The sequence below is a fragment of the Ambystoma mexicanum genome, chromosome 3q, assembly GCF_040938575.1.
Source record: "Ambystoma mexicanum isolate Mex_15411 chromosome 3q, UKY_AmexF1_1, whole genome shotgun sequence".
Taxonomy (NCBI): Eukaryota; Metazoa; Chordata; class Amphibia; order Caudata; family Ambystomatidae; genus Ambystoma; species Ambystoma mexicanum.
The window spans coordinates 675,622,000-675,636,202 of record NC_090926.1 but is presented as its reverse complement, the minus strand read 5'-3'; the positions used below and the strand labels follow the sequence as shown (position 1 = coordinate 675,636,202).

The window sequence follows — 14,203 nt, the reverse complement described above, 5'->3', positions numbered from 1 at the left end:
ACACGATCGCTTGCTTGCATGTGTAGTGTTGCGGTGGGTCTGGACAGGGTTGCAATGTTGTATGCATACCTAAAGGTGTGCTGGGGGCATGTTAGGATATTTGTGGATGCTGAAATAGTGCCTTCTTTAGCAGACATTTCTGGTGGAGGAGCTTTGCAATCAAACCGAACATTGAGAACTGAGGGTGTTTAATGGTAAATAAGGAGTGGTGTATAGAAATGACAGTGTGTAATGCATGGTACATTTCAAGTATTGTACAGCAGTGACAGTGTTCGATGATGGCGGCTTTAATGCGATTGGTGGATGCGTGTGTGCCTATTTACCAGTAACCTAATGAAGTAGAGCTGCAGAGAAGATAGTGCAAAGGGAAGGACGTTGTTTCCAGTTTTACAGAGGTGCGGCCCACGCTACTTTGGTAGGCGCACGTGGCAAAATCTGCCCTTAACACCACCTTACCCAATTGCCATGGCGGTGTGGGGATTAGCCAATCCTGTTAACCACACCCACACAATCCGGTAGTGTGGGTGTGGTTAACGGGAAGGGGAGGTGAAACTGTTGCACATTATACTCTGCGTACTGAGGGAGGCTGAGGGTGGCTGACATGGCAAAACGTATTGTGTTGCCTGTAGGTGATCCCTTTGTTCTAGATCTGCACAACTATGCTCTGCAAAGAAACTTTGACAGCAATTTCGATTTGGAAGGAGTGGACACATTGTACAACGCTGTATATGTGTGCCATTTCTTCCATATTCATGAACTTTGTGAAGACCTCACCACGTTTCCAGTAGTACATGTTATCGTAATTCATTATGGCAGCATGCATATGGGTTACCTTCCTTGCTTACATTTATTCCGTAGACTGAGGAGGTTGCTGGATGTCGTGCACTTCCAAGTACCTTCCCTGTGTACAGTTGCACATTGCACTACATGTAAAATAAAATGCTCTTTGCCGGCTAAGGGTCTGTAGTGAGGCATATGCTTTGGAAAGGTTGTTTTGCAACTCTGCTGCCCTACAGGAGTGCCCCTCCTGTTGCCCGCAGCAGTTGTGGCAAATGCTGTACATGAAAGTACCCAATGTCATTCTTCGAAAGGCGGTAGCCGGCCCACTGCTCCTTTTCCTTTAATTTGAGTTGTCGTCACATGCAGTACAAACACTTTATAATACGCCATTACTGTTAGCGGTACCATTCACGGATATACATACATTGTGGAATACAAGAATGTTTACAACAACACAAACCACAGCTTCTTTACGTATACCACAAAGCCATTTATTCTGTGTAACCCATGCACATACAGCGCTTTTCTTACCACCAGTCAGATTGGTTGCGCTCTGCATATTCTGCAGTTTCCTTACTTGCATTTACATGCACTATTATGTGCGTGAGGAAGGTGCACCAGCTTTTCAATTTTGCAGCCTTACTACAAACTGTCCCACTTGCAGTTACATGCTTTCTTCAACTGTATAACCGGCACGCGGCCTGTTTATACTTTCTGTCACACTGCTGAGTGCACACACTATATATCAGTTTCACTGGTCATGGAAAGGGAAGCAGCAGATAAATCAAAGTAATGCCACATTTAACATGCCCACGTCACAGTGCAGGTTGCTGTTCTTTGTTTAGCAGTGGCCATTATACAGTTAGGAGTACCTTAGCCACACATTGCTAAGTTTGCAGAGTCACCCACGAAGTGGACAGCAATTCTTTAAATGTGGTAGCCTACTGCATGAATATGTAGGCTTTGTGACAGGGGCAGTGTTATCATCATACAGGGCATGACCTATGCATGGGTCTAGGTGTGGAACGGAAACATGTGCACTTCCACAACTACTTAAAAGTGCATTTGAAGATGCAGACATGCGTTCACTAATGGAGTCCTACGGATACTTGACGTGTAATTGCACATACGCCAACCAGGTGAAGTCTACATATGTTACTGAAAACCTTTTCCCTTTACTGAAAAAACACCCCTAACGCAACGTTACGTTTAAAGTGCACTACTAAAAAAACGTGTGAAATTCAGTGGAACAACGTTGTTACAGGAACATTATGGTTACAGTTAAAACCGAAAACCCCCTGAAATTCAACAGTCATGGTAAGCTAAGCAACCATAACTCATGCCATCAGTGTGCACTGCAAGGACTAACACCCATGACATCAAAGATGCCATCACAAATCTCCTTCATGACATCACTGATGACATCACATGTGCATTTAGTTTTAATAGGCAGCCTCCACAAGGGATTGTTATTGTACTGGTGGGAGAAAACGATCAAATAATAATGGAAGAACTATCATGAGAGAAGTAGGTCATGGAGGAATGCATTGCTATACACATCATTTTATTCCACACTTCTTCACTGTACATGAAGGAACTCGTGCAAACATAGCCATTGTCTGCACAATGCCTCATTGAAGTGTAACCTTCAAAATCCTTCCATGCTACACATTGAAATTATGAATGCATTAGTTTTAGAGTGTCGTGTACTGTACGGTAATGAAACCCTAGAGACACCACAATGCATACAAACATGACCCATATACAAGGGAATTAAAGTAAGCTAAGAAGGAGCAGTATTACCAGAAAGTGTTCATAACATAACTGATTATCTTCATGCACAGAAACCAGTGCTGTGTTTTATTATTTCCTCTTCCCCTATATGTATCATATGATGTGAGTGAACCGTAAGGAAAGTAGTGTAAGAACACATGAGAAGGGTGCCGTACACAAATATAGAACCTTTTGCATGGTTTGTTCCTGACTGTTAGTGAAGAAAAGCACCTGGGCTGCTTATGGTAGTGAAAACAACAGAGGGAGCTACACATGTGATGTCATCAGTGATGTCATGACTGAGATTTGTGATGGCATCTTTGAAGTTATGGGTGTTAGTCCTTGCAGTGCACACTGGTCGCACGAGTAAGGGTTTCTTAGCTTACCATAACTGTTGAATTTCGGGGAGGTTTTAGTTTTATCTGTAACCATAACATTCCTGTAACAACGTTTTTCCACTGAATTTCACATGTTTTTTAGTAGTGCAACTTAACCATAATGTCCCTTTAACAACGTTTTTTGTTGGTGAATCTAGGCAAAAGTAAACTGGCCGAGTACTGTCGCCAAGCCTGGGACCATCTGCCTCTAGCTCCAGAGACAAAATGTTAGATCCAGGAATGGCAGTGAGTCTGATCCTTTCATTGTTGCTATAAAAATGGGAAACTAAAAAGTAACTGTTTGAGTACTAGGATCTTAGCACGTACTGATGGGACACTGTGTGTACTCCACGTATTGTGATGTGCTATGTGAGTTCTTGCTAACCTTAAGCCACTATTGAAGCTATGTCCATACCAATGGTTACTGATGTTGGCGTGCCTTATATATATATATATATATTCACTAAAAAAAAAACTTTGTTAAGGGGATGTTATGGCTATGTTGCCCTACCAAAAACCTGTGCACTTCACTAAAAAAACTTTTCAAACGTGCCATTATGGTTCAAAGTAAAACCGAAAACCCCCTGAAATTCGCTAGTTATGGTAGGCTAAGCGACCATAACTGCCCGCAACACTGTGCTCTGCTAACACTAACACCCAGGACATGAGTGATGTCATCAATGACATTTGTGATGCCATCTTTGATATCCTGGGTGCTAGTCTTAGCAGTGCACGGTGGTGGCGCGAGTTATGGTTGCTTAGCATACCATAACATGTGATGTCATCAGTGATGTCATTGATGACATTTGTGATGCCATCTTTCATGTCCTGGATGTTAGTGTTAGCAGAGCACAGTGGTGCGGGCAATTATGGTCACTTAGCCTACCATAACTGGCGATTTTCAGGTTTTTTTTGGTAATACTTTGAACCATAATGGCACGTTTGAAAAGTTTGTTTAGTGAAGTGCACGGGTTTTTGGTAGGGCAACTTAGCCATAACATCCCTTTAACAACGTTTTTTTTTAGTAAATTTTACAGGTTTTTAGTAGAGCAACTTAATCATAACGTCCCTTTAACAAAGTGTTTTTTTAACGGAATTTCACAGGTTTTCAGTAGAGAAACTTAACCACACCGTCCCTCTTGCAAAGTTTTTTTTTTTAAAGATGATCCGTTTACAGTAGTGCCACGTAACCATAATGTAAAGCAATTTCTGACTTAAACACCTTGTGGAGAATACCACTTGACAATATGCTGGTGTACAGCACGGTAACGTGTCCCAGAATCCGTAAACACTTAACATTAAGATGTTTGTGTCGCGGACAATGTGGAAACAGATTTCATATTGATATAGGAATGTCCATCTGCAACATGTGCCTTGCACAGCGCAAACATGTATTGGTCGTTATCCATTAACAATGTAGTGCACATTGCATACTTTCAGAAAAAGTTTATCTGAAAATGACATCAGCTAAGGCCATCCATCCTCCCCAAGAAACAACAGCACTATTGTAATTAAGGAGCATGACAAACACTGCCCAACCTTAGAAATAACAAACGCACAATATTTTTGCACCGGCCACCCACTCCCCCATATCACTGTTTGATACGTCTTTCCTAATTTCCGTTTGCAAATGGCCTTATTAGCTGTTCTACCACAAAAGAAAGCCATCCGTTAACAAAGTAAATGTTGCTTTAAGAACCACCTTTTACAGTACAGGACATAGACGCAATAAGATTTTACAATAATAGTATAAATGTGCAAAGCATTAGTGTGTGCTACGGAAAAATGGGATTTCTGGTTAAACAAAATCCTTTTTCAAGATGGCCACAATTGAAAGGAAAGGCGGTTGTTCCATACATAGGCCCTTTTCACTTTTCATGACAGCAAGGCGAAAGCAACAGTATGTACTGTGACGTAGAACCTGTAAATAAACATACAGCGATGCATAACGTGGTACTTTACATTTCAAAATGATGCACATGATTATAAAAGAAATTGGTAACATTTTAGAATTTGGAAAGTACTTTTATTTAACAAACAACTGTCAGAGATGAACGGACTAATTGCATTTGCAAATAATTTGTAGCAATGACTCTAAGGGCCAACATTGAAAATGTTCATGGAGAGACATATGCAGTTAATTTCGCATACACAAAGTATGCGTTTCTGTTGAAGCACTCAATTTGTTTGCACAGGTATTTCCAACATGGCGGCATCACCGTTGCTTTACACCACCATAAATGATATTAAGTCACTCCTTGTCGCTAGTTCAGTGAAGGGACAGAGCGGACCTGGACTGTCATCCCATAACATTATAATGGACAGGCACCCGGTCACCAGCAGTTGCATCTGGCGTGGAAAGAAGCCGTCACTCGGCATCTGAAAAACGTGGCACGAACAGTACGGCAGAATGTAGCTAGGCGGAAAACGTAAGAGAAAATCTGTGTCAATACCCAACCTTTAGGAAAAATTTCCAAAACAGACACAAAGATTGTGGAAAATACTACACAAATGTAAGTGGCCAAACATGACATTTTAAAAATGTATTAGAGGTCACCATGGGGACATATAATGACACCCTACAAACGCAGATAAATAGCACTCGCCGTAAGGGTTAAAAAAAGGACAACTACACTGTGACATGGTAATATATTTATGGAGGCAGCATGAATGGACAAGCAAGAAAAAAATTACATGTCGTAATGTTACTCAAGACCAAAAGAACGTGCAAACTGATACATAAGGCTTTGTGGGCAAGCATGACATTTCAAAGAAAAAGAAATAACGTTCACCAACGGTGACTCTAGTCTTAACTTGCAAACGCGAACAATGTACACTCACTGGTATTGGAGGAAAATTACAACTCCGCAAAAATATAATACTTCAGTTACATTGTCACAATTAGTGTACAGTCGTCAAAATTAAACTTACATCATCTTCACAGCCTCCATTATTTTTGGCAAAGTCAGACAGCAAACTGTTTGCATCAAAGAATATTCGTGAAATTATATTTCATGTTCCTTACAAGCGTTTTTAAACTATAACCTTATAAAAACAATAGCCCCTTATGAATTCACTTGAATGCGTGGACCTACTGAGCTTGCAACCAAAAAAGCAAATCAACTGACCTTCACTCAGGAGGCAAATACATTCTCACTTTGCAACAACATATGAGCATCCTATCATGAGACCCGCTACTCCCATACGGTGCGTAAACCACTGTTCCCATCAAACACTCCAGGTGGCCGCCTTAGATTCCAAAACATAGGACCGCAGTCCGACTTCAATATTAATCTGAAAACATTATAACACAGACGCAGGCATTGCTCGCCGTACATTGAACACCAACTTCCACTTTACCGTTTGAATTTGGTGGCAGGAAACCTGTCCACAACCACCTTGCACCCAAAACTGCAGGCCCTCCCCACAACCGCCTGGTGTGGTATGCTTCAGTGGTTGTGGCCAGAGGCTTTACCATATGAATTTGGTGGCAGGAAACCTGCCCACAACCACCATGCACCCAAGACTGCAGGCCCTCCCAACAACCACCTGAGTGATGTGTGGTAGTACAGGTGTATCTATAGGTGTGGTATGCTTCAGTGGTTGTGGCCAGAGGCTACACTCCTAGCTATATGTCCATAGATATTACAATGTATGGGTGTGAAGTGGCTTATACCTCCAGTGCCCAAGAATCTACAAACTCCCCACAACCATCTGATCGATAAGCAATACTACAGGTGTATCCATTGATGTGACATGCTGCGGTGGTAGTGGCCAGGGCGTACAGTCTTGGAAGTATGGCCTTCGGCCTACGGCCATGCATCCAAGACTCTAGGTCCTGGCCACAACCACTGCAGCATGTCACACCCATGGCGGCGTACAAATGAATAGCACACCCATAGGAAAAAACTACTTTAATCACAGCATGTACTCCATTTCAATGTTCGCTAACACCACGCGAGTCCTTAGAACAGTTTCAAGTTGCCTGTGCACAGCATGGACTGAAATACTACCCTTATGAGACCCCTCATTTTCTGTACTTACAAACATCCCAAACAAGGCGGGCATAGGGAATACATCATTAACACCTACCGCCTGAACAAATACAGTTTTTCACCCATCTCTTACTGTCTGAACCTCCCCAAGCACTCTGACACAGCAAAATAGTTTTCGAAATAGCATGTTGCTGCTGGTGGCCGCTACTCTGTCGGCGGATCCAAGATGTCGGGCGTATCCAAACATTCTGACACAGAACACGTCTAACTGCAGCCAATCGGCAGATATGTTGCGTGTCTGCGGTTATGACGCCAGCCCCTTAGCTGATCGGTATCTTGTCCGTGGAGCGAACAGGGAAGTGTGTCCGCAGAGCGGATATAGATATCACTAATTTTGTTGCTTTGTTTTGGTACTACTGGACGGATTTACACCAAATTAACAAAAGCAAGCTTTCGGGACCAAGCCGCTGCTCCTGCCACAAACTTGGTGAAAATCCGTCTAGAGGTTTGGGCTGTAGGCGTGAGCAAAGTTTTTTCCCATTATGTCTATAGGGAAAAAAAGACGTTTTGGGACCCCCCCTATAACTTTTCCCCACCTGGACCAAACCTCATCAAACTTTGCGCATACATTCAGAATGGCCCATATACTACTTTTCCATAGTTTTGTGAGGATTCATCCAGAAGGAGCGGAGTTATAGGCCACCCAAAAAGTGCTCTTCCTATGGAAACAGCAACTTAACCATAACTACACGGCCACTACCGTGGCCATGTAATATATAACAATGCAATCAAATTGGATAATGGTTGCCTCTATATTAATGTGCATGTTTTTCTAAGGAGGCATGGCATGTTAAGCCATGTACAGATAACCATTTCCTCGCCATCTTCTATCCTATCTTGACAATGCAAACAATCTCAAATGAACAGTGATTGCAGTCAGTATCAATGTGAAATTACTGTTTACGGACATCGCTCATTAGTCTGTGTTGTCCTGTTTTACCCTTGTTTGTGTAAGCACTTGCTATGTGGTTGTTCGTTCAGTCAGGGGAAAGTGATACATGGCAACCCCTCCCCCCCCATTCTTTTTGAAAGCTGCTTTGCCATATGCCAAGGGCATAGAAGCTCTTTAAGGACAAAACGCCAAGATCACTATTGTATGTTGTGCAACGCAACTGCGCAGCTGGAACCGCATCCACGTGTTTTCGCCCCCAACTATTTACACATTTGCCTTTTAAACCTGCTGTTTTTTGTCACCACCGCCGTTATCGGGGGTCTGCTTCTCCCACCCTCCATCTAACCCCTCACCACCCCTATCCCCTGCCACCAACTCACAAAAAAAAAAAGTCGGTGGCAAAAACATCACATTTAAAAGGCAAATGTTCTAAATTGGCAACGAAAACACGCCATGCTCTGAATCCTAGAAACATAGGATGACCTGTAAAAAGTAACCCTTTCCATTAATAATACTTATAAATAAATCTGTCTGCCAAACAGATATTGCTCCCAGCTGCCTAATTAAAGATAGTGCTCAATCACCAATCAATATCCTTGAGAAACTGAGCCATTGATGATCCAATTGCCCAAAAGCAAATGAAAACAAACTGGTAAACATCATCATAATAACGCCATTCCTTCATCCTTATACATGGCCATCTCCTAGACCTTAAAAAGTAAGACCTTGTTTGAAGTACATTAGCCTTTGGGACGGCACCACTTGCACGGTGAAGGCCGCCTATATTTGCACTAGGACGATGCATTAACCTAGCACTCTTGGGCGCAGGAGAGAATCCTCCCACCCCTGTGTGGGAGAGTAAGGAAGAGAGACAGAAAGATTGCTTTTGCTTGACACAGAATTTCCTGTTGAGAAAGTGGGAGATTTCCGGCAAGGTAGACGGCATGTGACTTCAGCTTTCTCAGCCTGATCTACCAATCAGAAGCAGTAGCCTGCTGGGGCATCTCCTGGTTTCCTATAGTCCGGACCACATAGCACACCTACATTCTTGGTTTAGTCTCTCTGGGCTTCATCTGGAGAACGTATCCCAGCTTTTCACATTAGTAATATCTGGTTCTTTGGCACACAAAGGAGAATGGTTCTCAACTTCCTAAACCAAGCGAAAACAGTAGGATTTATGGAAACACTCACATCTTAACATTCCTTCTTTCTTATTAGGCAGAATCCAAATCATTTTCTAGAACAGTTTCCTAACGCATCCAAATAACCTTTGAACTTGTGCCCAGATTGTAGTGCAATAAACTCAAATTGTACTTGCATCATGTCCTCCGGTGGGCCTTGGGACTTGACAAGTGGGTGACAGAACTATTTTTTCCCCAATGCACTTCGGTACTCATTTTACCGACCTCAATAGGCCAGTGGGTTGAGTCCACCCTGCTTGGATACACACATGTGAGGTGCAAGTTACAAAGCTCGAAACAGGCACATTATCCAATGAGATTGCCTTAACAGACTATATGATGGCTTAGGAGCAGCTTTACACCTGGGGATTACTCAATGTTGGGAATTTGTCTTCTAACTGTGGTTGCTATGGAACCAATTGACAGAACCCCATGAAAAGTAAGATCGGCCCTGAGACAGTTCAAACAAGTCATATGTTTTGAGTTGGCATTCTTCTGTCTTTTCAGCTTGCCCCCGACGATGCTTGGAAATGCCCTCACTGCAAGGTGCTGCAGCAAGGGATGGTGAAGCTGAGCCTCTGGACCCTCCCTGACATCCTCATCATCCATCTCAAGAGGTTCCGACAGGCGGCGGAGCGAAGGACCAAGCTCTCCACACTGGTCAAGTTTCCTCTCACTGGTCTGGACATGGCGCCCCATGTGGTCAAGCGGAGTCATGGTGGCAAGAACATGTTGAGCCAGTTGGCCACCTGGAAGCAACCCCCTTATCGCAATGAGAGTGGGCCGCCTGATGTCCTTTACGATTTATATGCTGTGTGTAACCATCATGGGAGCATGCAAGGAGGTCATTACACAGGCGAGTAGAGCAGGGAAAGCTCCACTATAATTGAACAGCAACAGGCATGTCATACAATGGTGACCTGGCTCACTAAGTTTAGCTCTCGCTTCTGCGTAGAACCTAAAGCCGCTGGTTTGAATCCTGGCAGAGCTGACTCATTTCTTCATTCTTTCCAGGTCAATACATTGTATGTCATTTAATTGGATACTTACTATCAATATGCTTAGAAGCAGGAAGGCTGGCATTAAGCGCTAATGTGACATTATTTTTTGCTATTGCCCAGGTTGCTAAATTGCTGATGAGAAAGTTTGACACAGAGAATTATACACGCAGAGTCTCCAGGAATCACACTTTAGTTGTGTGATTCTAAGAAATGTGCCAGTCACCTTAGAGGTGACATGGGTATTTCTCAGGGGCTGTGCACAGGTGCAACTGATGCACTGGGTGCTCCCCTTGCATGTGTCGACAGCACACTTCCGATAGTGTCTGGTCCACTGTACCTTTACAGCAGGGTAGTTATCGGGTACAGGGATATATTCCACTGAGGGATCCAGAGTGACATGTGATAGGCAACAAGAGTGAAGCTTGAGGTGGTAAAGTGGAGAGGCGTGAGTAAGAGGTGCAGATTGATGCACCTGGGGACTTGGGCTTTCTCCATTTCCCTTGTCTCCTACAAGAACCAAGGGAGAAGAGAAAAATGTTGGCTCCTCCCTACTGTGACTTTACGGAAGTTGATTATGAATTCCATGGCCCTCTGATGTGATGTCACATTAAGGTCATATGGGATTTTGAAATGGAAATCATTACTAATGGCTTCCATTCGGAGCAATTCACAAGAAGGCGTTAGTTGCTGATGGTAACAGAGAACTGTCTTTGGTTAAGAAAGTGAGTGAGACAATAAAGAGGATTACAGCAGTTATCAGTTTTCGTTAGAGTTCCCCTAGAGGGGGTGACCCTGCTTCCCTCAATCCTAGGGAAGAGATTGCCATGAAGGAATTGAATGTTACTCATCTCCAGATTTAAGAAGCAAAGATTATTTTTAGGCTGTGAAAATTAGAGCAGGTTGATTTTGACAGCCGGAGGGAAGTTCTTGAGTTAGGCCATTGTTTATCCCATAAACTACAGCTAAAGTCCGGGGATCATCCATGCCACAAGCATTTTAATTCCACTGCTTATCCCTAAATGGGCCTCTCTAAAATACAAGCATGTTCTCTCATTCACAGCATACTGCAGGAACTCGTTGGACGCCCGATGGTACAGCTATGATGACAGCAATGCTGAGCCAGTGCTGGACGATGAGGTCTGCACCCGCGGGGCCTACATTCTCTTCTATCAGAAAAGAAACAGCATCCCTGAATGGTCAGCAAGCAGCTATGTGACCGGTAAGCTGGAAGGGAGTAGGTCCTGCGATTGTGGGAAGGCTTAATGGCGTGGGGGCAGAGGACCTGTGCCTAGTTTGGTAGTTTTGTTAAAGGTTCACCTCTGGAACTATGGTTATGCCAAATTTAGTAAGTAGCAGTGTTGTCTTGTGGTAGGCAGCACATAGGAATTGGTTAGGCCTTTCAACTGGACATTTGAAAAGGGCACAATTATTGATCATTTCTCCTATGGATAGCCCAAAATGTACAAACCCAATAGTTGGGTATAGGTCAAGACTGCAGCCTCAGGTTCCAGACCATTCACGCGTGTGGCTTCAATTGTGCACTCTAGAGGAGGTTCACTGTCATTTACAAGCAAATCTAAGTAATGTTACTTTTGCTTCCATTTCAGGATCCACCAGCTCTACATTGTCTGATCATTGGCTGGTTCGGCTCAGTGAAAGCAGCAAGAGGGGAAGCTTCGTGTCCTGGACATCAACAAACTGCACCTCATTGCCAAAGGTACCAGATTCCCCGGTTTTCTTGGACAGCCCGTCCAACCCAGAAAAAGGTATGCTTTGTTTTTCTTATATATTTTTTTTTAACCACTGGTCTACATTTTCCAGCTCTCCAGAATCTTTGGAGAACAGCCCCCTTGATTTCTCAAGATTCATTATGATGGCTTTGTTTGGTAGGAGGTATAGTCCAAAACATCTGGAGATCCAAAGGTTGAAGGCCCCTGCTCTTAGTCATCGTACACTGATAATTACACCATTGGATTGGCCTCAATGGATCTGGGATCATTTAAAAAAGCAAAGCACAGCACCGAGGAATTGTCTGTAAATAAATGAATCTGCATCCATTTGGCCAATCCATTCAGGGAAGAAGAAAAAAAGAATATACATTCTGTAGATGTGTCATACTATGCAGCCTTTTGTCATGTTTCACTATTTCAATATCTGCAATCAGTTTCACCTGCCACTTTTCTGGAAATGAGGAAGTGAAAATGTGATTGAAGAAAAATCATTGGCTCGGTACTGATGCAAGAATCCTCAACATGATGCACGGTGTACACACCAAAAGAGGACGCGGCACTGTGCCCAAAGGGAGGGAATTCTAAAGCTCTGCTTTAATTATCATCAAACGTTTGTGATATTTAGGACAGTTGAGAGTTCAAAGCAAGATTGCAAAACCTCCCCGTTTATTTGAACAAATGACAAACAAACTGACCTGTACTCATTTATATATATATATGTATATATCTATCCACTTTAAATATGGTATTACGCATTTAAAATGCAATTTTTTTAGACCAATGCTGGTTAGTCTATAGTGAATGAAGGCTTTTCCCTGGTAATTTAACTTAACTGGCGGGTCCTGTGGCATAAAGGAAAGATCAACTGTTGCCGGCACATAGTACTGTTAAAATAATCAATTATGGACCGATGGATCACTCTTTATGCTTGCCCTTACTTTTTGAAGGATAAGCTCACTTTTCTTCAGTGCTACCTCACCTCTGAAAGTTATAGCAGTAAATCATAATGAATGGCAAAGCCTCTTGAGTGTCCAGCTGTGTTTTCACTGCACTAAATATTATGTTTACTTTCTAAAGTAAAGGGATCTTGGGGTGTGGGATATCTGATGAACATATTGAGGGATAGTGAACAACAAATACATTTTTGAGGCCCTTGTGAGAGGAGAAGATCGCTAGAGGCTATGCCCCGAATGTACAGATCACTGGTTGGGCTGCTTCTAAATTGTTGTCTGGTCATGGATGTCTAGTGCCTCATAGTCTTATGATAAGACCGAGCCAGTCAAGAGAAGAACTACCACACAAGCAAATGGTGTCTATACAAAGCGCCATAAAAATATTTTAATATGACCAAATATGTATTGGCTGGAAGGGAATGATGGACCTCATCAAGATATTCTAGTATCTTGCGTATTCCGACAAGCATCTTTTCTAAAGGAAAGAAGGAATTCGTTGGCACCTTTGGGCCCTGTAATTAGATTGGAGGAACAGCTTTGTCAGTGGAATGAAGACTTGTGGAAAATGCAATAGTGTAGCCTATCCACCGCATTTTGGTCTTTCTGGCAATAACCAATGTGTGGTAGAGATAATGAACTCTGTCACCCCGGCATTCTTCATATTCATGTGCACGGGAGTTTGTGCGGTAGTGTGAGGAAATATCATATGTATGCACCTTTTTAAACATAGTAATGTTTCCTGCTTTGGGCTGATCTTGTCTGTTGTCCATCAGGAATACATATGCTGCAGTTCCAGTATTTTTCGACATTGAAACATTTACGTTTGGAGCAGAGGAACAATCAGACCTTAGGCATTATGGTTATAGTGGAAAGATATACATTTTCAAGAAATGCTTTTAAATGTGACCTTGAAATGGTCAACCTTAAAGATTTACATATAGACTGCTTCTTTCCTGACCACAACACAGATGATTATGACATCTCTCTGGGGGGCGGGGCGGGGTCCATTAAAGGATTTGCAAAGGTGTTGTCTGTTTTTTCTCAGTGAAGAAGGGAACCTTTCATCATTTGGAGAATCTGCTGATGCTGTGGTGCCCGCTGCCGCAGGACGAGGGAGCAGTAAAGAGAACAATGACACTAGAGGAAAGGACCATAGCTGAACAAGCATGAACATATCTGACTTGGCATGGGTTGAAACAACTAATGTCCCGCCTCTGCTTCATCAGCTCCATAAATGGTTATTACAAAAATCACGCCCAGAGGGGCATGACATATGTGTGATGGGGGACCTGGTTTAGGAAAGACTAATTGAGAATCGTATCAATGAGGAGAGCGAGAAGTTGGTCCAGAGCACGGTCTGTATCAAGCCAGAGAAAATTATTTCTGACAGTAGCATCAGTGACCAGCTGTTTAATTGAAATCACAGAACCATTGATGGCCCACTCAGTGGCATCCAGTCCA

At 42.9% G+C, this 14,203-nt stretch overlaps 1 protein-coding gene across 1 annotated transcript in view; it reads left to right on the top strand.

Annotated features, from left to right (window-relative positions):
• USP43 (ubiquitin specific peptidase 43) overlaps positions 1-14,203 on the top strand; it is a 1,531,566-nt gene that overhangs the window by 1,499,743 nt on the left and 17,620 nt on the right. Inside the window, exons 12-14 of the mRNA XM_069654572.1 lie at positions 9,566-9,914; positions 11,120-11,278; positions 11,667-11,825. Of these exons, the coding sequence (XP_069510673.1) occupies positions 9,566-9,914; positions 11,120-11,278; positions 11,667-11,825 (667 nt within the window). The remainder of the gene's footprint in view (positions 1-9,565; positions 9,915-11,119; positions 11,279-11,666; positions 11,826-14,203) is intronic.